This window comes from Sycon ciliatum, chromosome 3, assembly GCF_964019385.1.
Source record: "Sycon ciliatum chromosome 3, ocSycCili1.1, whole genome shotgun sequence".
In the NCBI taxonomy this organism is placed as follows: Eukaryota; Metazoa; Porifera; class Calcarea; order Leucosolenida; family Sycettidae; genus Sycon; species Sycon ciliatum.
The window spans coordinates 46646048-46670420 of NC_088645.1; the positions used below are offsets into that span (position 1 = coordinate 46646048).

The 24373-nt window shown below is 48.9% G+C and overlaps 1 protein-coding gene across 1 annotated transcript in view; it reads left to right on the forward strand.

Moving 5' to 3' along the window:
* Positions 1–24373, forward strand: part of LOC135813167 (slit homolog 2 protein-like) — a 160968-nt gene that overhangs the window by 124767 nt on the left and 11828 nt on the right. The window contains exons 7-8 of the mRNA XM_065326386.1: positions 2522–2593; positions 9671–9804. Of these exons, the coding sequence (XP_065182458.1) occupies positions 2522–2593; positions 9671–9804 (206 nt within the window). The remainder of the gene's footprint in view (positions 1–2521; positions 2594–9670; positions 9805–24373) is intronic.

The window sequence follows — 24373 nt, forward strand, 5'->3', positions numbered from 1 at the left end:
CCGCGCAACAGGTCAGAGTATCACGCAAGCAAGACCAAGAATGCAGCAGAACTTACCATAAGAAGCCACTGAACTATGGCACGTTGGATGAGCGGGTTCCCCACGTCCCAATTTGGTCTTTATTCTCCATGTCTTTCTTTCTCTTTCTTCTCGAATGATTACGTACTTGCATTCTGCTTTTCTGCTGACTGGCTGCTCATATTCCAGTTTTACCGGTTCTTGTAGTTCCTGGAAATACCTCGTATCATTCTAGGCAATGATCATGCCACATCTCAAAATTGCGCTATAAAAGAAGCTCTTGCTCACTTTTTTACTGCAGTCGAGACTCGGTCTCAGTTCTCTGTCTTGGTTTACTTTGAGCTCGGATTTGAATGACTACTCACAACGTAAATCTAACAGTCTTTGTCTCTTGATCGTGTGGGGTTGAACTTAGACCAAGCTAGCTATATTTGTTGGCCCCTGGGTTGTGTTGGGCTTGAGGGCCTGCTCTAGACATTCAACACAGCCCGGTCAGAGTGTACCTGGCGCATGCAGGCCAGCCGGATCAAGCCGGGTCAGATCATCCGGCAGAAACAACCAAAAAGGCTGCTCAAAACGCAGGAAAACAGAAAGGCGATTTTATTACCCGGAAATCGGAAATTTTAGAGAACATCGCGACGTAATCCACCGCCGCTCGTCTTCCTTTAGAAATGCGTCTTGCACAAAGCGCATGACATGGATAGACTGGCATGGTCGTTATCCAGCCAGGGTCGACCTTTCTTCCAAGAGTCTTGGAAAGCGTGAGTTCTTTTTCTCTTCGCTGTGGGCTCCATCGTCCAAATCACCAGTCGGCTGAAAGCTTGCAACTGTGTCAAAAGCTATAGCCAAAGTTACGCTTTTGACTGCCTGCCCCATCGACTTTGAATGTCCTTACTTCCTGCTCGCCTCTGGCTAGATCGCGCTCGAACCAGTTGACCCCAGTTGACCCTAGCCGAGTTTCTGTCGCTTGTAGACTGTAGTGTGTACGGTTGCGCTAGATTTGCAACAGATAGGGTCCGCGAGTCGTAAAATACCGGTATTTTAGGAATCCATTGTCAGTTTGAGACATTTTTCAGCCGGGTCAGACTGGACCCAGTGTTATCTGTCCAGCCAGGTCGTGCAGTTCCCCAGCCGGGCGCGGGACCCGGCTGACCCGGCTCTCCAGCAGGCCCTGCGGGTTGTCGTGAGGCCACACGTCTATTCAGTTGCCGCTCGTAGTGATTCCTGGGTCCGGTCACTGAGAGCCAGGGATGCGACACATTAAATTTGTATTGCATTTTCATCCATTGTGTTTCTTTCGACCATAAAAGAGGCTTCATTCACTACTCTCGGGGTCCTGGGGATTTCAAACAAAAACTCCCGATAAAGTGACGTGTTTTTGTTTGATACAGAATGTTCCTGAAAACTCCATGCATTACCAACGAATGTCCCTTTTTTCTCCAAAACATTACGCTGCGCACTTGCACTCCCGACTATGCACCGCACTTTCAAGACCTGACCAGCGTAGCCTGCAAGATCTGCCCTGACCTTTGTTTTCCATTCTCCTCCTGCGCTTTCAGCATTTGTTGTTATAAGAAGACGGTGTCCAGATGTCCAGAGCAGTAACTGGGTGCCGTCAAGAGGTGAAACCCTAATAGTTGGATGTAAAGGGTTACATGCATTGGATACCTTGACAGCCACGCACAGTAAATGAAGCAGCAAAATGTCCCACGTTTTCAGAGCTGCCCTACAGTGTCTAAAGGAAAATCATGTATCCCTCTATAACTTACAAATGTTCTATAGTTTTAGGAACCGCGGAACGAAAATTATAATTATGCCCTTTAGATTACTAATTGAAGCCATGAGTCATTCGCCCATTGCGGATAATTCTCTAAAACAATGACAGATTCTGTTCGAAAAGCATTGAAATTTCCAGAACCTTCAACCTTATAGCACGCACTTCCGTTATTTCTGCTCCATTTCTTCATGTACCTAACAAAAATGTCGGTTGCCAACATAACAAAATATTAACTACACGAACCATAAAAAACGGGTTTTGTACCTTTTCTACCGCCATGATCCGCCAAAGACTATGAGACTATGAGTCCCTGGGGAAGTCCCCGTTTAGGTATACTGTTTAACGTCATATTCAGTTCTCACGCAATTTGTAACAATTCAAGCCAGGATATATTCTCATGCTTGGGTGGTTAGTTATTTTTCTGCAGTGTCAAATAAAGCAACTTCAGAAATTGCGTTTTCTTAGCTTTGCAACAAACCTCAAACCTCATGCTTGACAATGGAAAGAAAAATGACGAAAACTATATGTTACAGTGGTGTATGTGAAGTGAGCAACCTAACCAAGTTGCATATGAATCATGTTGTGGTTAGGAGTCTAGGTTATTCCTGAAAACAGCGTCATGTTTTGGCCTTTTAGATTAGAACAACTATACCCTAGACTCGGTGTTTTGTGCACTACCCGGAACTAAGCAACAACAACATTGTCTTTGTGCTTTGTCGTTTGTAGAAATTTTGATAGTAATCAGATCCAGACTTTAAGTGACGGTGTGTTCTCTGGTCTAACAAACCTCCAAACACTGTAAGTATTATCAACTGCACCACTGAACGCAGAGAACAGTAATTATAACTGTGTGTATATAGAGTACTGCTGGATACGTGATGAACAAACCTCGATTATCTGTGAGTATTATTATCTGCTGCACTGATTGAAGGAAACAGTTGTAGACGCTGTGTTAAAATGCTTTGTTATGAAGCCTCTCATTGTCGTTAGTGTCAGGAACGAGTGACCACACGTCACGAGGAAAACTACTTTTTCTTAACTGTATATGTGGGAAAAGAATTCAGGTGGACACACCCATTCCCATACCGCTGCACATCACATCCGAACCAGTTCCGTTATTTTTACAACGTTTCAGCACTTGGCCATCGTCAGGTAATAACAATGAATACCGTGGAAGCCACACAAGAGCAGTATATATAGGCAGAGTGTAGCACCAAAAAAGATGCGAATTATGTCACCTAGTATGCAGAAACGGGGGGGGGGGACAGAGAGAGAGAGAGAAAAGGTGCAACTAGGACATCACAGAGGAGAAGGCAGCGCGCATTGTGCTCTGTGAACGGCGTTACACAGAGTGTAGCGCCAAAAAAATAAAATAATGATGCGAGTTATGTCACCTCTAAACAGAGGGGGAGAGAAGGTGCAACTGTGCACATCACGGAGAAGAAGAGCGCGCCGTTGTGCTCTACGAAGTGAGGGTACATGCCAAATAATTATGGTCTTAATTCTAGCACATTACAGGAGGGGAGCACGAAGGCCCATGCGCCATGGCACTATGAGGTTAAACTTCCATGCCAAACTGTTACCACCAGAGACGCGACGAGGCATCAGGCACAGAATGGATTTGATCAGTGCCGGCAATGCATATGTAAACGTGATGGTCGGGCTTGTTTGGATTGCAAACCTGGCGTGAGTGAGAAATGTCGGAATCCTCACAACATCTCGTTAATGTTGCCGGAAGGCGATGTGGGTCCTCTGTTTCCAGTGAACCACGTGGTATTTTCCAATGCCGGCGGGGGTGGTAACTCGAACCATACCCATAATGCTGTTTTTCGGATGGCGGCTGCTGATGAGAGTGCACATGTGGGTGATGACCTTTCAACAGTGCCAGGGGCTGTTGTCTCTCGTTGCAGTTCCATGGCTGGACCTTTGCGTGCCAGCGTCCCTGTCGCATTGGTTCCTGACAGTAACGACCTTGATGCTGTCCATGGTGTTTGTGCTGCTTCGTCATGTGCATCAATTGCGCGTGATGGTGGTGCGGTTCATTGTGCTCAGTCATTGTCGGAGTCTTCTCCAGAGAAACATGTTCAGGATCGACATTTGTCGACCACAGTAGTACCTGGTGTGGATGACTGCGGCCATGTGACAGCCCCTCGTGAAACGTTTTGTCTGGGGAATTTGATGGCATCTGAGACTATGACGGCTCTTTCCACAGCATATGGTGAGTGTGTGCATCTTGCTACGAATGCATTTCAAGTGCCTCGCGGAAATGTTGGCCGAGATGTATAACAACTCTATCTACTTATTTCAACTGTTTTGGTGATGCAGGATCATACGCTGACAGTGCGTTGATGGTGGCAGCAGTATTTCAGATGCTGATGCTGCAGATTCCGCGCAGTATCCTCCTGCTCATGCCAAGCTCCTGGACAGGCGTTTGGACCAGTGGTTTCATGGTCAGATTATTGAATTATTGTTGGAAACAGAGGCTATCCACAATCTCTGAGAGAAGTCCAGTACAAGGGTTCGAGGTCGTCCTGATGATCCTGCACGAAAGTTTGCGGATTGTGTCGCATCTGGGAGGCTATCGGCTGCTCTGCGCTGCCTTGGTGCTGATCGTGGTGGTGGAGTGCACAGCATCAGTGATGAAATTGACGATGTTCCAGTAATCGACATATTGAAGCAGAAGCATTATGAGGCTGAGCCCGTGTGCGAAGAAGCTCTGATACCGGGACAGCCGCCTCCTTCTCAGCATCCCATCTATTTTGCTTCGCTGGGGCGCCGTGCTATCCGACAGGCAGCGCTAGGCACACAGAGCGCAGCGGGACCCAGCGGTGTGGATGCTGAGGCCTGGCGTCATATGTGCTCCTGTTTCACGGACGCTTCGGATGGGTTGTGTGATGCGCTTGCTTCTTGTGCCAGGAGAGTGGCCACTGAGCAAATTGATGCTGGTGCATTGATAGCGTTCACTGCATGTCGCTTGCTGCCCTTGGACAAGCGGCCCCGTGTCAGACCAATTGGCATCGGCGAGGTTGTTCGTCGCATTGTGGGGAAAGCAATTGTGTCCATTGTGGGCCCTGCGGTTCAGCAGGTTGTTAGCTGCTCCCAGCTGTGCGCAGGTCAGGACTGCGTGGTGGAGGCGGGCATACATGCTATGCAGGAGGCGGTTGCTCGAGAAGAGATCGATGGAATTCTGATGGCAGACGCAACAAATGGTTTCAACCGCCTGAATCGCAGCGTCTGCTTTCGGATTTTCAACACCTTTGCTCGCCTCTGGCCACTGTTTTTATTAACACCTACAGGACGCCTGCATGCCTATATGTCGACGGTGATTGCATCTTGTCGGAGGACGGAACAACCCAGGGAGACCCTCTGGCAATATACATGTATGCCATTGGCATGATGCCTCTCGTGCACAAAGCTAAACAAGCCGGGACTATCCAGTCTTGGTTTGCAGATGATTCCGCAGCGGCGAGTGTGTTGCGTAGGCTCGGTCGTTGGTGGGACATCTTGGCAAGTGATGGCCCAGCTTATGGATATTTCCCAAATACATCAAAATCGATTCGGGTGGTGAAGGAGCGTTGCTATCGTGAGGCAGTTGAGCTGTTCAGCGACACCAGTGTCGTCATTACGTGTAATGGAGCTCGGTACCTGGGGGCAGCCATCGGCTCAGCTGACTTCAAGGAGAACTTTGTATCGACTAAGGTCCAGGAGTGGGCTGATGAGCTAACTAGATTGGCTGATTTCGCTCGCTCGCAGCCCCAGGCAGCATATTATGCATGTGTCTTGGGCTTGGGAAGTCGCTGGGCTTTCCTATGCCGCGTTCAGTCTATTTCTCCGTCCCAGTTCCAGCCACTGGAGGACATGATAAGCACGAAGCTTATACCAGCAATGACGGGTCGGCCACCGCCTGGCACAGTATTGAGGGAAGTACTTGCAATGCCCTGTCGTTTAGGTGGCCTGGGCCTGGTCAGCCCAATGACTTTGTGCTCCCAGTATGAGTCGTCTGTCGCCATCACAGTATCTCTCTTTCGGCGTATCGTGGATCGTGTTTCTGATATTTGGAATTCTCTGATTGGCATCCAGCGAGAGAAGGCAAAGAGGAAGAAGGAAGTACGCCATAGCCAGGCGGAGTCGGCATGGCGTATCAGCAATGATGCGTTGGTCGCCTTGCGACACACCATTGTCCTCGCCCGTGAACCTGGCACCTCGAGTTGGCTGACTTGCCGTCCATTGAAAAAGCATGGCTTTTCCCTGAGCAAAGCTGAGTTCATGGACGGCTTGTGCTTTTGTTATGGTTGGATGCCGCCGAAGTTACCAACTCATTGCTCTTGTGGACGGGACAATGGTTTGACCATGCCTTGTCATGTCCCCTTGGTGGTTTTACCATTATCCGCCATAATGAGATCCGGGATGTGACAGCCTCTCTCCTTCAAGAGGCCTGTCACAATGTCTCCATCGAGCGACTGCTGCAGCCACTCACTGAAGAGAGAATGAGATACAGGTCTGCTATTGTGGAAGAGCATGCGCGGCTTGATGTGGCGGTCAGTGGTTTGTGGGGTTGTCGTTTTGAGCGTACTTTACTTGATATGCGGGTTTTTAATCCTCATGCACACTTAAATCGATCTGCAACACACACCACTGTCTATTGGTGCCATGAAAAAGAAAAGCGACGATGCTATGAAGAGAGAGAGTGAGAGAGGTGGAGCATGCGACGTTCATGCCTGTTGTGCTGTCGGCAAGTGGTGGCATGGGAAGAGCGGCGACATCACTCTATCGCCGAATCGCGTTATTGAGAGCGGAAAGGAGGAAGGAGCAGTACTATCACGTAATATCTTACGTCAGATGCCGTCTCTCATTTGCCCTGTTGCGATCAGGCATCATGTGTTTGCGGGGTTCACCGGGTCTTTTCGTGAGCGATTGGTTCGGCATCCGGAGTCTGCTGAGCTGGTTATTGCTGAGGCCCAGGTTGCTCGCATGTGAGAATCTACAAATGGCAGCAAATTATTCTTATTATAAATACTGGACGTGGATATTGAATTAAACTGTACTCAGTGACTCTTTACATTTTTACAGGCTACGTAAAATGGCCGAGAGCCGAGAGCCAAGAGCTCTGTCGCACCCTGTAATAATAGGCTACGTATTATTATAATTTTTATTATTATTACATCAAGATACAAGTGCAATAAAACCACTAAAGGAAACGCAAAAAAGGTAACAAGATTACATAACCAAAGGCGAGAAGGCACTGAACGAAGTGTCAACCTACGAATACAACTTCAGTGCAACAATGTGCTCTTTCTGCTTACACAAAACAGGCTTATGAATACGTATACAAACTGCCTCTAGGACTTTCAACTGTTGGACATAACGCGCACGACACAGTACTGAAAAATGAGAGTCATCATACACACCAAGACAGTCAGGACGAGATAACAAGTGTGGATACACAGCCGACTTCTTACGATCAACACATTCATCCGCCTCATCTCGCTCCTTCCCACCCGACTCCTCCTCGTCCATCTCATCGTCATCTTCCTCGTTCCGCTCGTCATCCTAACGATCATCATCACCACCATCATCTGCCTCGTCCTCTGTCTCCTCACCAACCGTTTCGTCATCCAATTCCTCTTCCATCCTCTGATCATCCGTCCCATCCTCCGTTTCAGTACAGACCACTTGTCTCCCATTTGCTAGCTGCTCGTCCCTTGAGCGGAGTTGTTCCTCCAGATCTGCTTCACTCACTGACTCATGATACTGCTCGACCCTCCTCCTGTTGGTACTGTCCACAACACGCGGTCCCTGGCCGTTTCTGGCATAGATCTCTGTGGAGTAGTTTGCTGTTGCCCTCCGAGGTCTCTGGATTAATGTGGGCGGCGTGGCAATTCGTGTGAGAGTTGGTGATGCCAGCGCGAGTGTAGGTGGCTGGGGTGGACCCACCTACACTCGCGCTGGCATCACCAACTCTCACACGAATTGCCACGCCGCCCACATTAATCCAGAGACCTCGGAGGGCAACAGCAAACTACTCCACAGAGATCTATGCCAGAAACGGCCAGGGACCGCGCGTTGTGGACAGTACCAACAGGAGGAGGGTCGAGCAGTATCATGAGTCAGTGAGTGAAGCGGATCTGGAGGAACAACACCCTTACTTACTGTTCATGGCTAACCTTGGCACCTGTTATTCTACTTACTGTATAAAACTGCTTCTTTACTAATAAAGAGACGATAATTCCTCAGCTGACTAAGTGAGACGTTTACAGGGACGGTCACAGCAGCGGGAGGCGTGTATAAAACGGGAGTAGCGGAGACAGAAGCGGCATGGACATGATCATTCTCGACATCCATGTCCGCCTGCTGCATGCTGGTCCAAGCCACACCCTCGCACAGCTTCGCCTCAACTTCTGGGTTCGTCATGGCCGTCAGGCTGTTCGCTATGAACTGAAGTTATGTCTTGTGTGCCTTCGTCAAGACTCACCACTGTATCGTCTTCCTTTGATGCCGCCTCTACCTGCTGAGCGTGTCAACCCTGCTCATCCATTTGAGTTCACCGGTCTGGACTACTTTGGACCTTTGCTCATCACGCAGTCCGACTCCTCCACGACCAAGGTGTGGGTCTGTTTATTCACCTGTTTCGCTGTCCGTGCAGTCAATCTCGAGTTTGTGGATGACTATGAGCGTACCTCTCTTCTTCTCTTGGTATGATCATCTCAAGAGCTAGGTGGAGGCTCTTTGGGCACGCCCTTCAGCTCCCGGCGAGCTATTTACCATTACTGAGCATGGGAGCGTGCTTCGCAGAGCCTGGTCCAGGGGGCTGGAGGGGCCGACGAAGACATACGCTGGAAACACTACTCATGACGAGATGATGCCAACCAGAATGAATTTTCCTTGTCAAGCATAGTCGGTCTGGAGGCAATATGGGCCCTTACTGTTGACCGAAGCGGTGGGTGGGCTTCTGTGCCCGTGTGGTGTCGGCACCTTAGTTTTGTCTTCTTTTCGTATTTTTCTGTAACTGTTGTGGACTTGTGTATCTATTTCAAGTGGCTGATGCTAACACTTTCGGTTGGTTTGCATGATTTGCACCATCTCCACAACTCAATTGGCTGTCTTGAAATGCTATGAGGTACAGACATAATATAAAAAAATAAAAATGTTGAGAACGCCCCGCAATTCGCAACGCTGCTACTTCCAAACCAGCTTTTCGCGCACAATACAAAGTAGTGATAGCGACTTCGGCGATGGTATTTTAGGAAAGGATTTGCTCCCCACACTGGAGCTAGCGCCTCTGCGCCGATTTGACTTGACACTTGACTCAGACTCAGGACCGCTATAATACCAGCGAATCTTCGACTGGGCTAACTTGCAAGAAATTTTGTTGTGCCAGGAGGTGAGAGCGTTGTGAATAAGAGAGGGTCGTCGACGTCTGTTTTCTCCGTCCCAGAGCGACACTAACTCAGACTGCTATTTGGTGTTCACTAAGCATTTGTTATGCTGAAATGTGAGTGTCTGTGCTAAGTTATACCCGTGGTGATGTTTGTACCTGGAGAGCACTATATACGTGATGCTCTTCAGCACAATATTCTTCAGCCTACTCAAGCTCAACTGATGAGGTGTGATTTCCCCGAAACGTTGTATAGAGAGTGGCGCAGGGTTTCCGAAACGAATAAAATGGCCTTCTCGAAACGAATGTTAAATGGCCTTCGGAAGTGCTCTGGATGGCAGTCGTGGGTAAGTCAAGTATCAAGTCACTGGATAAGCCCGAGCTCCAGTGTGGTGTGAAAATCATTCGTAACAAGACACCGTCGAAGTAGCTGCCACTACATCTTCCTTTTTTCCGATTATTAACCCCGAGTTTCCTCTGATCTCTTTTGTCCTTTGTAGATGGCTGAGTAGCAATCCTCTTATTCTGAAACCAAGTCTCTATGTCAATTTATATGGTATCGGCACTATCTCCACCAACATCTGTTACGGGTGTGTCCTTCTTGACTCACGGGTTGCGGTGTACTTGAATCAAGGTATGCTACGACATTGATGGTGAAAATCATTAAAAAAAAGAGCCAAAGCAATGCATGGTATATTGTATGTGGAATTCTTTCATCATCCCCTATTGTCATCAAGATAATGTTGATTCAGAACGAGCACCGTTTCAACAAAATTAATCGCTGTGTTACTAAGAAAGGGGACGTGGAGAGAATAATCTTAATAAAGCAATGAATACAACTCTATTTGCACTCATATCACAACCATGGAGACGATTAAAGTATTATAGAACGTTTTTTTGTCACAATTATCAATGGAATTTGTGACTGGAGAGAATTATGAAACTAAAGACCAGCACGTCGATGGATAATTTTGTTGCTAAAATCTCTGCTCAATTATAGGTTGTTCAAGCTACAGAGTACTGTCCTGACGACATGCGCTGCGGCCTCATCGTTCCCATCTACAAAGCCGGCAAGCCTCTAGGACATCCAAAAAGCTACCGCCCCGTTATGCTCCTTTCCGTCGTCCGTAAGATCTTGACGTCAATACTCACTCGACGACACACACTCCATGTGCAGTCATATGTGGCAGAGAGCCAAGCTGGTTTCCGCCCTGGCAGATCGACCACGGATGGTGTCTTTTACGCCAGGACGATGTGTGAGCGCGCACTACTTGGCGACTGGTCATATTCATCGGCACTATTGGACTTCAGCGGTGCGTTTGACACTGTCATTCGTCAGGTTGCTCTGGAGAGGTTAGCCACTGCTGGCGCACCAACGTCCACCACTGCAGTCCTAGTATCAAACACAACAGCCCGCACGAAGCTTGGTAAACAACTAAGCAAACCATTTCCAACAAACATCGGCGTCGTCCAGGGTGACCCAATGTCACCAATAATGTTTATAACTTACGCCGAAGGTTCCATGCGTAGGATCCGAGAGCAAGCTCTACCCGCGTCAGACCTACCAGCAACTTTCACACAATACGCAGACGACACCACTGCCCATCAGAACGAGCGATCATCTGTGGAAGAAACCGTCCGTGTGTGTGAACCCGTTTTCTCGGATGACAATCTGAAGCTGAACGTGGCAAAAACTCAATATTTCACTGTGACCAAGGAAGATGATTCCTGGAAATCGGTGAAGCTGCTGGGGAGTATGCTAGGCACAGCAGAAGACATAGCAGCTAGAGTGTCTGCTGCAAATCGGGCATTTGCAGGCATTCCATGGAAACGCCACAACCTGAATTCCAGGCTGTGTATGTTTTCCTGCCTGATATTGCCTGTCTTGCTGTATAATTGTGCGCTTTGGACCTTATCGCAAACATTAACCGACGTCGTCAATGTATGGCACCGGAAGAAACTACGTACCATCATTGGTATCACGTACCCACAACGAATCTCGAACACAGCGCTGTATGCCAGAACCGAGCAGACCCCACTATCCCAAGTCTGCAGGCAACGGAGACTGCTGTGGTTCGGCCATGTAGTGAGGGAAGGCGAAGAATCGTCCTCTTTCCAAGCCCTCCTAATGTCGATCAACACAACAGACATACGACGACCCCGAGGACGGCCACGTCTGAGATGGATCGACGTTGTCAAGAAAGACTTACAATGCATTAATCTGTCGCTTCTGGATGCTGTGCAATCTGCTTCTGATAGAGCTGCTTGGCTCGAAATTGTTAACAGATGCGTTGACCTCATGCAATGAGTGAAATGCGAACTGTCATTATTATTATTATTATTATTAATTATAGGTTTCATGTATATCCTGCTGGTTTGTCTCCTCCTTTGCCTTCTTTGCCTCTTATTTGTATTCTTTTATCTGTTTTACTGCTGTGGTTGGCTTTCACCCTTGTCTCAGTTTTACAAGCCGTCATCATGATGTGCCATGAGATAATGATATCAATACAAATACAATAAAATGTATACACTCGGAGTGAAAAATCACGAGGATAGGAGAATGGAGAGTAGTAGGGTGGACACACCCATTCCCACAGCACTGCAAGCTTTCGGAAAAATGAAGTCCCTTCACACCAGAACACAGGGGTTTTATAGTATTGAGTATGGAAAGTATTTCGACAAGAGTGTAGACAAGAATGAAAAGGAGAACAGGACAACAACAACTCAGACAACACTGGAGATCCACAGGAGCATGCGCTCTTCTATACATGGGTGGCTCTCATCGTCAAGGGGAACAAGCGGGAAATATGAATAGTGAGTATGTACAGGTCGTAGCATAAATACACCTATTACACTGTGCGCCCCCCCCCCCCCCAAGAAAATTCACGTCCACGGGAATGGACGAAATACATAGGAAACAAACAAAAGAAAAACAAACAAATAATAAACTCAGTCCAGGATATAGTCAGCTAGTGGAGCAGGTACAGTGCGAACACGGCCAGAACGAGGAGAAACAGGAGAAGAAGTACTAACTGGACCAGAGGACAGCGGCTGAAGTGGCGAACCATCATCAGGTAGCGTCAGCGGGTCAGAACGAGAAGTAGTAACGGCGGGTGGTTGACAGTCAGGAGGACGGGATACGGCTTCAGGCGGACGAACAAACTTGCCACTGGCAGCATCATAACTGGAGAAACTCTCAGCCAGAATAGGATCAGACGGAGCAAGAAGACTCAGAAGCTTGAAACAACCAGGTGACGACGGTCCAGCGGCAGAGGCACCAGGAGGACAAACAAAAACGGCAGGAGGAACAATCTCAGCAGCCGGAGGAACAACAGCAGCAAGTGGCACTTCAGCAGCAGCTGAAAACGGAACATCACGGGCATCAGGCGGCGGATTCGGCGGAGGAGACGGCACATCTGTCACCAGAACAGGGGACATGGCATCAGAATTCCTGTGTCGAAACCCCGGGCGATGAACAACAGTAAAGTCGAATGCGGCCAAAGCATCTATCCATCGAGCTTTCCGACCACGGGGTCCTTGCTTGCCCGCGACGCAGTTAATGCAGAATTATCTGTCCGAAGTCCGGGAATGCCATAAGGGGCCGTCCAAGGTTACCAATAATATTTTCAAAACGAAATGTTTTTGTTTGTGGGTGGGTGGGTTTGATGGGGTTTCGTTTTGAAAATAATTATTGAATGCTGATGGAGAATGCCCAGTTACTTCTGGGTGTCGAAAATTGACATCAATATTTTTTTGGAATTCGTTTTACCTGCAGTAAAGGTGGGTGGGTGGGTGGGGGCTGAAAAATACTAAAACTTTTCGTTTTGTAAAAACAATCGGTAACCCCGGACGGCCCCTAATCGGAGCACTGGATAGCGCAGACTTGAGGGCGAGGAAGGAAGCGTCGCAAGCTTTCGTCCAAACAAATTGCGCATTCTTGCCAGTGAGAGCTGTCAGTGTTGCTGACCGCTGCGCAAACCCACGGATGAATCGGTGGTAATAACCCGCGAAACCAAGGAATGGCCTGGCGGCAGTGACGGACTTCGGCGTCTTCCACCCAAGAATCGCGGAAACCTTGTCCGGACCGGGGGCAATTCCGTCTGCCGACACGCGGTGCCCAAGGAACGCGACATCCGGCCGGAAAAAGGAACATTTCTCCTAATTGAAACGCACGCCTGCTGAACGCACACGCTCAAAGACTCGCGACAAAATTAAAACTTGGCCTGACAATGTTTCGTTCGCATTTAAAACATCATCGAAGAAGACACGGCGAAAAGATTGAGCAGCAGCATTACAAAGCCCAAGAAGAACAGCTTCCATAGCTCTCTGGAAGGTGGCAGGACCATTCCTGCACCCCATCGGCAGCACTGTAATCTCATACAGGCCCAAAGGTGTTGTAAATGCGGTCTTCGCTCGGTCGTCCGGATCTATTGCAATCTGCCAATACCCAGACGCAAGATCGAGCGACGAAAACCACTTACAGCAACACAGCGAATCGACCATGTCCTCCACCCGTGGGATCGGATAGGCGTCCAGATTCGTTTCACCGTTTAACTTACGATAGTCAAAGCAAAGTCGCAAGGAACCGTTCTTCTTAGGAACCAACACGATCGGAGACGCCCACGGACTGATAGACTCTTGGATTATACCCTTCTCGAGTAACCAACCAATAACGTCTGCAGAGCAACGCGATGGTGATATGGAATGTGTCGAGCTGCTTGCTTAATAGGAGTATGTGTGCTTGTATCAATTTTAAGCGGCAATATGTCACAATAGCCATAATCGTCTTCATGCAATATAAATAGGTCGTGATTATCAATAAGGAGTGTGGTGAGCATGCTTTTGGTATCGGATGAAAGGTTTTGTTGTGATTTACCGTATTCATGAATGGTAGCCTCGCGCTGTTCTGTGAGTTCAGGTGTGTGATCAGTGGTGACTGATGAAACGGCGGCGTCATCTTCATCATCATCATCCATAATGAGAGGAGACAGTTCGGCAATATTGTTGTTTTCATGTATAAGAATATTATGCTCAGCATGATTCTCAATTGTCATGATAATGTGTGAGTGATCGGGACCCACTGTTACAAGTGCAGGTGTCACCGACAACGTAGGAAACTTATCCACAAACAACTCTAGTGGATCAGCAACACAATCCAGAGTTTCCGAACAAGCATCCACATAGGCACATGGTACTAGCACAACATGGCCAGCAGGCACCGACAACTCATCGTCGAGGGCAACACGAGAAGAATACGACGAAACAAGTACATCGTGGGAGCATGCATCAGATTCAGAATGGGGAGTTTGAGTATTACATGAGGAGGAAGTATTACGCGGAACAATACGATCATAGGGCGTACGTGACCGAGGACACCCAGAACCAGAAAAATGCAACGGAACAGACACATCGCCAAACATTACAACACCACGAGCAATATCTAACACACCACCATGCTGAAACAGAAAATCGGAACCAATAACCATGTCGCAGTGAATACCAGGAGACACAACAACCGTGTGCTGGAGAGCTAAGTTTCCAAGCGACATACACAAATCAATGGATCCAACGACAGGACGTTATGCGCCATTGACTGCACACAACCGCGGAGCAGACTCTAGCGGAGGTCGCTCTGTCAAATTAGGCAACAATTTAATATGCAATAACGACACACTTGAACCAGAATCAACAAGAGCAACAACAGGAGACGAAGACGAAGACGAAAGACAAACATCAATGTGCACAATAATGGGTGAGATAGCACCACATGCCTCCTCGAGGTGCTCCACTCGGACGACTGACGGCGGCCCCGTGTAACCAGTCCAACCTAGTTTTTTGAGGAGTGTGGGCAAGAAGTGGCCCTCTTCACTGTGATGTTGCAGGCCTCCTGGTTAATACTATATTATAGTATTGTACTGTTATAGTATCTTGTACGATATTTATATGTGTATCTGTTTTGTTCCCTTTCTCTGTGCTTTATGTTCCTGGTTCTTGGTCTTTAGTTTTGTCTTTGTTAGTGCTTTGGTTTGACCAGTACTCTAATAATAATAATGTCCCAGAACATTACATTGGCAACGAAGATGAACTGGATTTAATAGTTATAGTCATAAAGATGACCTGAGTAGGCCTCAGTGACAATGGCGCTCACAGGAGTAGGCCCGGCTTTGGAGCCGTTCGATCTCGAGGGTCCTGCCCATGAAGTTTCGGCAAGATGGCGCAGGTGGAAGAGATCATTCCAGTACTATGTGGATGGGCAGAACATAACATCCGCGAAGAAGCAGAGGAGTCTGTTGCTGTACTTGGCTGGTATGCCAGTACAGGAGAAATTCGAAACGCTAACAGAAGATGAGGACACCGACAATTTATTCGAGCGAGCTGTGAGTGCTTTGGACAAGGCGTTTGAGTTCGTGGCCAACAAGAGGTTCGAACGGTATAAGCTTCGTCAGATGTCACAACGGACTGGTGAAACAGTATCTCAGTTTTCGACCCGTTTGCTTGGGCAAGGCAAATACTGACCATAGCGAAGTTTCTACATGAGTGTGGTGTTCAACAGCTTCGTACTACACCACTGTGGCCGAGAACTAACGGTGAAGTTGAGCGACAAAATCGATCCCTGATGAAAGTGATCCGTGCTGCATATGCGGAAGGAAAGACGTGGAAGCGGGAGGTTGAACGATTCTTGATGGCATACCGCTCAACGCCACATAGCACCACCGGAGTTGCTCCAGCTGAGTTATTGTTTGGGCGCAAAGTGCACTGCAAGTTACCAGCCCTCGGTGAACCAGCGACAAACGAGGCCGTCAGAGATCGTGACTGCAAGCGTAAGCAGAGTATGCGTGACTCTGCAGATGAAGCCAACCATGCCACAAGCCAGTCAACGCAAATAGGTGACTCAGAACTGCTAAAGCGTTCGGAGACACGGTCGAAGGTCGACACACCATTCCATCACCAACCTCATGTGGTGGTTAGTCGGAATGGGGACCAAGTAGTGGTTCAGGAACCAGATGGGAAGCTTGTGCGGAGGAACGTACAGTTCACCAAACCATTCCGGCAGCAGCATCCAGCTGAACCTAGCCCCGAAGTGCAAGAGGCACCCCAGCATCGTGCGGAGCCCCGCAGGTCAGACAGGTTAAGCTTGAAATGATAAGGAACCTGTCCGACCCTTGTTCTGTTCGGCATTGACTAGGCGGTGTGACAATTGTGTTTGACTGGTCGTTCGGCTAACAATGTATGAGCTTATAATATACTGTATATTTACATATTTTATGACATGGATTGATAGAACGCTTTTGGTTATTCGTCGCGTTTTGGACAGCCTATTTTGGTATATTTAGTTTGTTGAAATGCTACGTTGAAGTTTGCTATGGTCAGTATTTCTATGGACTGTAGTTGTAGACTTTCGAGAAAAGGAGGAATGTGATGTTGCAGGCCTCCTGGTTAATACTATATTATAGTATTGTACTATTATAGTATCTTGTACGATATTTACATTGTGTATCTGTTTTGTTCCCTTTCTCTGTGCTTTATGTTCCTGGTTCTTGGTCTTTAGTTTTGTCTTTGTTAGTGCTTTGGTTTGACCAGTACTGTAATAATAATAATGTCCCAGAACATTACATTCACCACATCCATGGCACACTCCACGGACAGGCCTGGAAAAACTCTGGCCACTGCTGCGGTTAGGCGCACCAGCACCACGAGCAACAAAACGTACAACGTCTTGCTGGGGTCGGGTGGGGCGATACAGGCTCATGCTCTCCATCCGCCAAATGGCAGTTTCGCTAGCCTCCAGGTTAACATTTCAACGCTGTTGCTTCGACAGGGCCACAGGAAACGCAGGTACGGACGGTCTTCGGGATTAACGGCGACCATGAAGAAAGCCTTGTGGATGTCCGCTTGCAGCGCGCTTGTATACAGTCGTCCCTCTCTAATCCGGCACTTTATAATCCAGCACCCTCGATAAACCGGCACAATTTTCAGTAGCCAAATGTCCTCTTCATGCACATTGCAGCAGTAGATCAGATTTGTTAATCCAGCACCCTCCCTAATCCAGCAGATTTTCGTGGCACAAATGGTGCCGGATTATAGAGGGACCACTGTATTCGCATATCCGCAAGACTTGGCAATAGCTACGGTCCAGGGTTAACCATGTCATTCAACGACTTGCCATCTGGAGCCATCGCCGAGGCATTGAACACCACTCTTAACTTCGTGGTTGCAGCGTTCTCGCGGAAACCACCCTGATGGGGTACATAGTACCTGGTATCGCTCTCACATGGCTCTAACTCAATTGCTCCAAGCTCGTGGTACTCCCTGATCAGCTTATCATCAAAGAGCGTACGCTTCCCATTCCGCTTTAGCTTTTCCAGAAGCCGCGTTGCAATGACTCTAGCTTGAGCATAGTTATCCGTTGGGCGACGCTCATTTCGCCACAAGAGAACCACTTTGTACCCGCTGCCCTGGCGACATAGAGGGAAAGATGGCATGGGCTGATGTTGTTCTGGAGGTTCATCCAACTGCCATCGTTTGTCGATGTGGGTTGTGACACATGACATGGTCACTGGCTGACTGATTCGACTGGGTGCAGACGCTGGACCAGATAGTACACTACCGATCTCTGTGTTCCACCCCGTCTCGCCATTAACTTCTTCCTTACTGTGCAGTGTCTCTTTGATAATTATAGTCTGCACAAATCAGCATGTGTATTTCGTCTGATGTCCCTTGTTGAGGCTTGTCACTCCGCTCTACTCCCCAACAGGGCCACTGAGCAATGGTCTGCGGATTTGCGTACTTCAGATCTAGCTCTAGCGTTGGTATCACGAACGCGCGTTACTAAATGCTAGCAGTGCTATCCTGTATTGTGATGGCGTACTTATCCATGCGCTGTTGGGTTGGTTCCGCGCCAACAGGCTTCACCTCTACATGTTCAACACCAACATGTTCTGCATCGATTGCTGACACCGACGCCGCAGTCACAAATAACGCCCCAGCACCCGAGTCCAGGAACACGCGAACCTTCGCCTTTCGAGTTCTTCCCTCAACTCGTGCCACTCCCGTCATCAGCCGCACACTTGCTGAGTGTAGACAGCACGATCCAACCTTCTCCGTTACTATCTCAGTCGGTTTCTCCCGGCTGCAACCTGCTCTATCCAACACATCATGTATTAGCAGATGGTGCTTCCTCTGGCATTTCGTGCACCTCGAGCCTGACCGACATTCCCTGGCCAAATGGCCATACTTAAGGCAGTTCCAGCAGATTCTCTCTCGCTGCATAAAACCTTTCTCCCTTCCTGTGGCAGCGACTTTAGCTTCTTCCCTGCATCTGCGACCGATATCGCCATGCACTGCGCCGACGCCATGGGCCTTGGCACGGATCGTTCCACTGGCTTCCTGGCAGTATCACCCTGCTGTCCGTGCGCGACCTGGTAAGACGCGCCGTGCTCCTGTGCCTGACGCAGAGACACTCCGTAACACTGCCGTTCGATCAGTTACGTCTTCATCTCAGGTCCGCATTGATCCACGATCACCTGCCTTGCCATTGCTTGCAGTACAGGGGCCATTTTACCTATATCGGCGCCATACTTGGTGTCCACTTTGCTATCTTCTGTCATAGCGAGTGTGGCCCACACCTCTACCTCCCGACATACACGGACAACATATTGGTGAAAAGACTCCTCGGACCGCTGCTTGCCTGTCAGCAACGTCTTCCACGCTTTGTCAGGCGTCTTTCCGAGCGACGCAAGCAACTCTCGCTTTGCTTTCTCGTATTTATTGCATACAATACATATCCTCTCCGCTTTGCTACCCGCTAATGCGATGCGCAATCGCAGCAGCCATTCGCTTTTTTCGAACTCGTTCTTGATACAGATCTGCACACGGCTCACTCAACCTCCGCAGCAGGCCCTGCCCAGCTGCCTGCACAGGGCTCACTCAGCCTCCCCAGCCGGCCCTGCCCAGCTGCCTGCCTAGAACTCACTCAGCCTCCCCAGCAGGCCCTGCCCGGGTGCTTGCACAGGGCTCAATCAACCTCCGCAGCAGGCCCTGCCCGGCTGCCTGCACAGGGCTCACTCAGCCTCCCCAGCAGGCCCTGCCCAGCTGCCTTCATAGGGCTCACTCAGCCTTCCCAGCAGGCCCTGCCCGGCTGCCTGCATAGAGCTCACTCAGCCTCCCCAGCAGGCCCTGCCTGGCTGCCTGCACAGGGCTCACTCAGCCTCCCCAGCCGGCCCTGCCCAGCTGCCTGCATAGGGCTCACTCAGCCTCCGCACCAGGCCCTGCCCAGCTGCCTGCATAGAGCTTACTCGGCCTCCCCAGCAGGCCCTACCCGGCTGCCTGCACAGGGCTCACTCAGCCTCCCCAGCAGGCCCTGCCAAGCTGCCTGCATAGGGCTCGAACAGCCTCCCCAGCAGGCCCTGCCCGGCTGCCTGCATAGGGCTCACTCAGCCTTCCCAGCAGGCCCTGCCCAGCTGCCTGCATAGAGCTCACTCAGCCCCCCCCCCCCCAGCAGGCCCTGCCCTGCTGCCTGCACAGAGCTCTCTCAGCCTCCGCAGCAGGCTCTGCCCAGCTGCCTGCACAGGGCTCACTCAGCCTCCCCAGCAGGCCCTGCTCAGCTGCCTGCACAGGGCTCACTCAGCCTTCCCAGCAGGCCCTGCCAAGCTGCCTGCAGAGGGCTCACTCAGCCTCCCCAGCAGGCCCTGCCCAGCTGCCTGCATGGAGCTCACTCAGCCTCCCAGGGAGGCGCTGCCTGGCTGCCTACATAGGGCTCACTCAGCCTCCCCAGCAGGTCCTTCCCGGCTGCCATACACAAACATTATATTTGTTCTTCATTCTTTAGCTTCTTAAGATAAGTTACAAGATCCTTTTCTACTTTTTCAGTTCGATCACAGGTCTTGACCGCACCAAGTGTACGGAACTTTGATGTGTCATTTATGATAACGGACATCTTCTCGATGTAGTCAGTTTTATTCATTAAAACAGTTGCACGACCCTTATCAGGGCGCGTGACAATAATGCCTTTGTTATTCCGTAGCTCATGCAGGGCTTTGAGATGTTCGCGTTTCAATGAAAACGTTTTTCTATCCGGTAATGCGTCAGCGTGTTCCTCGGCCTCTGCCCGGATCTTTGCGGAGCAAATTGACTGTTGTGACTCGGACACCGGTCTGAAGCGTAATACCGTGCGGTAAAAGAGCTCAAACTCAGTCATGATGACTTCCTTCTTGTTTGATTTTGGTGGAATCCCGAAATCGGTTCAACGACAGAGGAGCTCTTTCTGACGAGTGGTCAACTCTAGTGATGTCATGTTAATTATGGTGGTATCAGGATCGATGGTGACATGTCCATATCTTTTCTGTCTTAGCCAATTGTAGGTCTTGTCATGTTTTGTGATTAGATGGATACGTTGTTTCTGGTCATTTTCCGAAAGGAGCATAGAGAATCTCAAGAAGTCGTGAGAGGAGAGAAAGCAGCGTGCACGATCATACAAATACCTAAACCACGAACGTGACTTTGACAAAGTGTCGCAGGACCGGGCAATCTCGTCTTTCATGAATACGCGTTCGATGTTTTACGCGTTGCACGCTTAGTTCTTACTTGTATACCCTTGTTTTCTGCACACTTTTGTGAGAAATCGCACCTCGATATTCCAGTGCTGTCATTGTATCGTGTCACCCTATCTTGATTGCTAGATTATTTCCTTTGTTCTCATTTTGTTCTTTAGTACAACGGTGATTCCTGAAGAGTGTTGTACGAAAACTTGTGTAGCGTTGGCACGCTGGGGATTTCAAAGCGTATAGTGTTTAGAGTATAGCATATCCCCGTACTGTATCCCCGTACATTAGCGTACGGAGTCTGCCTTTGTATCAAAGCTGCTGCTAACGATTCTTTTATAGTCAGTTATAGTTAATTTCGTTTCCAGTACATTTCAATTGCCAATTACAGTGTGTTCACAGAGACCTTTGTGCGTTCTTGCCTCCGAGAGACTGCGGCCCGCTACACTTGTTCGAATCATCTTTTTTTCCATTGCCTTTTTCTTCTTACATGTATTTTTCCTTACCCTTTAGGTTGTTTCTTGCATCGTCTCCATCGCTTATATTGTTAATAAAGTAGTCCACATGTCGCTTCAGCTCGTCCTAATTATTGTCTCCTTGTCGAATTTGGATTATGGGTTTTCAATAATTTTTTGTTATAAAATACACAGTAAATACATGTCGAACAAGTAACGTAGTTGCGTGATGTCTGCGGCCTTCATCCATAAAATTAATATCAAAGATAAGTGAAGAAAGGGGAAGCTTTGCGAAAACGAATTGTACAAGCCGAAAGCCAAACTCCTACAGTACTCCTCATGCATGACATTGTGATGGACTAGTTGACTACAAAACAAGTTGTTTCACACGACGTGCGTTCTTTGGTCTTTCCATAACCTTGAACCTTCCAAGTTGGAAAGCTGTCGGTTAGCGCTACGGAGATGTGTTGAAGCTAGGTGTCAGGACGTCGAATGTTTCAGTACTCTTGTCAGTTGTGTGCCGAGTTATTGCACTTTCCGACTGTTGTATCCAGTTACAGTGATGGAGAGTTACTCTTAACTCGTATCCTTATGTCCTTTTCCTTTCTACATTTATTTATGGCTCAACATCCGAGTATTATAGCGCAAGTGATTATAGCGCAAGCGTGATCTTTTCAGCATCTACAAGAAATTCCCAACGCCGGTTAACCGGGAGGCTTACCGAGTTCAACGCAACTTCGTCAAGCACCTTTCTCGTACCTCACACCGCTCCTTTCTAAACTCTCTTTCTGCAACACTCTCCTCCCCCGATCGCCCATCACTCCACCAATTCATTCGCAACCAGTGCCGCGGGACCTCCCGCGCGCCAATCCAGTACCTGACGGACTCCCATGGCAACCGCCAGCACGATGTGAAGGCGATTGCAGACACACTGAACAAGCAGTTTGTTTCATCCGGCATTCCGGAAGATCCGAATTGGGTCATTCCATCGCTGTCCCCAGCCCCTGAACTTAGCGCACCACTCACACGCGTCGTTACCACGACTGCTACCGTCTGTAAGCACCTCAAACTCCTGAAGAATTGTAAGTCCCCTGGCGAAGATGGCATACCCAATGAGGTTCTCAAATGGCTTGCGCCATCTCTGTCCTATCCCTTGTGCCTGCTCTTTAACATGTCATATCGTACAGGAGTATTTCCGTCCGTCTAGAAATCTGCTGTTATCGTCCCGATCTATAAGAAAGGCCAACGCTCTCAGGCTGGCAACTACAGACCAATCTCTCTCCTTCCCGCTGTGTCCAAGGTCTGTGAACGTATTTTCTTTGATTCTCTGTACTGCCACGTCACCCCAGCGCCTTCACCATCTCAATCCGGTTTCTGCCGTGGAGACTCCACAACTTTCCAACTAACACGTCTAGTACAAGACATCTACACCCAGCGGAACCTCAGGCGGCATGTTGGCATCGTGTTCTTTGACCTAGCGAAAGCTTTCGACACCGTCTGGCATCGTGGTCTGCTTGCAAAGCTAGAGTCCGTCTTCTTGGTACACGGTCCAGCCCTGCAATGGCTCTCATCCTATCTTTCCTGCCGCCACCAGACTGTCAGAGTATCTACCTCCCTATCAGACCCATTACTAGTCGTGTCTGGGGTACCCCAGGGGTCCATACTTGGGCCGCTCCTATTTCTACTGTACGTTAATGACTTGCCAGCCCTTGTACCAAATGTAAGTCTTTTTGCTGACGACACTGCTCTGATGTGCTCCGACAGCTCGGCAGACAACCTCACGGCCTCCATGCAGTCCGGGGTCAACGCTACAGTAACATGGATGGAAACCTGGAAACTGAAGCCTAACCTCGCCAAAACCGAGGCCATGTTCTTCTCTCCCTCGCCCCCCACTCAACTTCTGTATTTTCCTGGTCTAAATAGTACACCTATCAAAGTTGTTAACGAGCACAAGCACCTGGGCGTTATTCTCGACCGCCAACTCTCCTGGTCTCTACAAGTCCAGTCTGTGTGCAAGCGTGCGAGTGCGTCCTTAGGCATGCTACAACCCCACTGCCAACACTTGAATGATAACTGCAGAAAATTGTTCTTTAAGTCGTACATTTTGCCTATATTTGACTATTGCGATATAGCTTGGTGCGGGTTGTCTCAGACTTTACTCCACAGACTGGAGGTACATCAACGCTTGCTTCTGAAAATTCTGTTTCGAAAAGACCAAACATTTGCCTCATTTTGTCTTTACAAACTTGCTTCCACGCACCCTCTTCTTGCCCGACATCAGCAGCATCTTTGTATCCTTGTGCAAAAAATCTTCCTAGCCCAAGTCCCGAAACATATTGCCAAGTACAACTGGTTTGTTACCACTAGACCAACACGCAATGCCTTATCACTGCCCCGAGCTAGTTCCTCTCTGTTTTTGAAATCCCCTTTCTTCTCAGCATACTCCCTTTGGTCTAACCTGCCTACTAGCATTAAGACATGCCAGGATATCAGGAAATTCACAGTCCAGCTTTCCACACTGTCTCATCCGAAGTGATCCCATGTATTATTAATGTGCCTCCCTTTCTTTTTCTCTCCCTATCTCCTTTCCCTCTCTGACAGCATCTTTCTTTTTTTTCCCTTTTAGCTTGCCGTGGTTGGCTATCACCTGACCTCTCATGTTTATTGGCAGTCTTCGGACGGGCCAGGAGATGTTGAATAAATAAATAAATAAATAAATTAAATTATTAAGTAGTGGTTGCGACTTCGACGATGATTTGTAAGAAAGGTTTGCTCCCCACACCGGAGCTCGCGCTATTCCGCCGACTTTACTTGACACTTGACTGACTCACGACTGCCATCCAGAGCACACGAGAAGTCCATCGAACCTTCGACTCGGCAAACCTGCAAGAAAGTACCACTCCCTGCTCAATACACAGTGTTTCGGGGAATTCACCCCTCATCAGTTGAGCTTGAGTAGGCTGAGGAAGATTGTGCCTGAAGAGCACCACTTATATAGTGCTCTCCAGGCACAAACATCACCAGGGATACAAACTTACAGAGACGCTCCGCTTCCAGCGCGATAAACACCTCGTGAACACCAGATAGCAGCGTGAGTCAGTGTCGCTCCTGGACGGTGAGACAGACGTCGAGGACCCTCGGTCATTCGCAACGCTGTCACCTCCAAACCAACTAGTCGCAAGCCCGCGCTGGGCACAACAGTACGAAG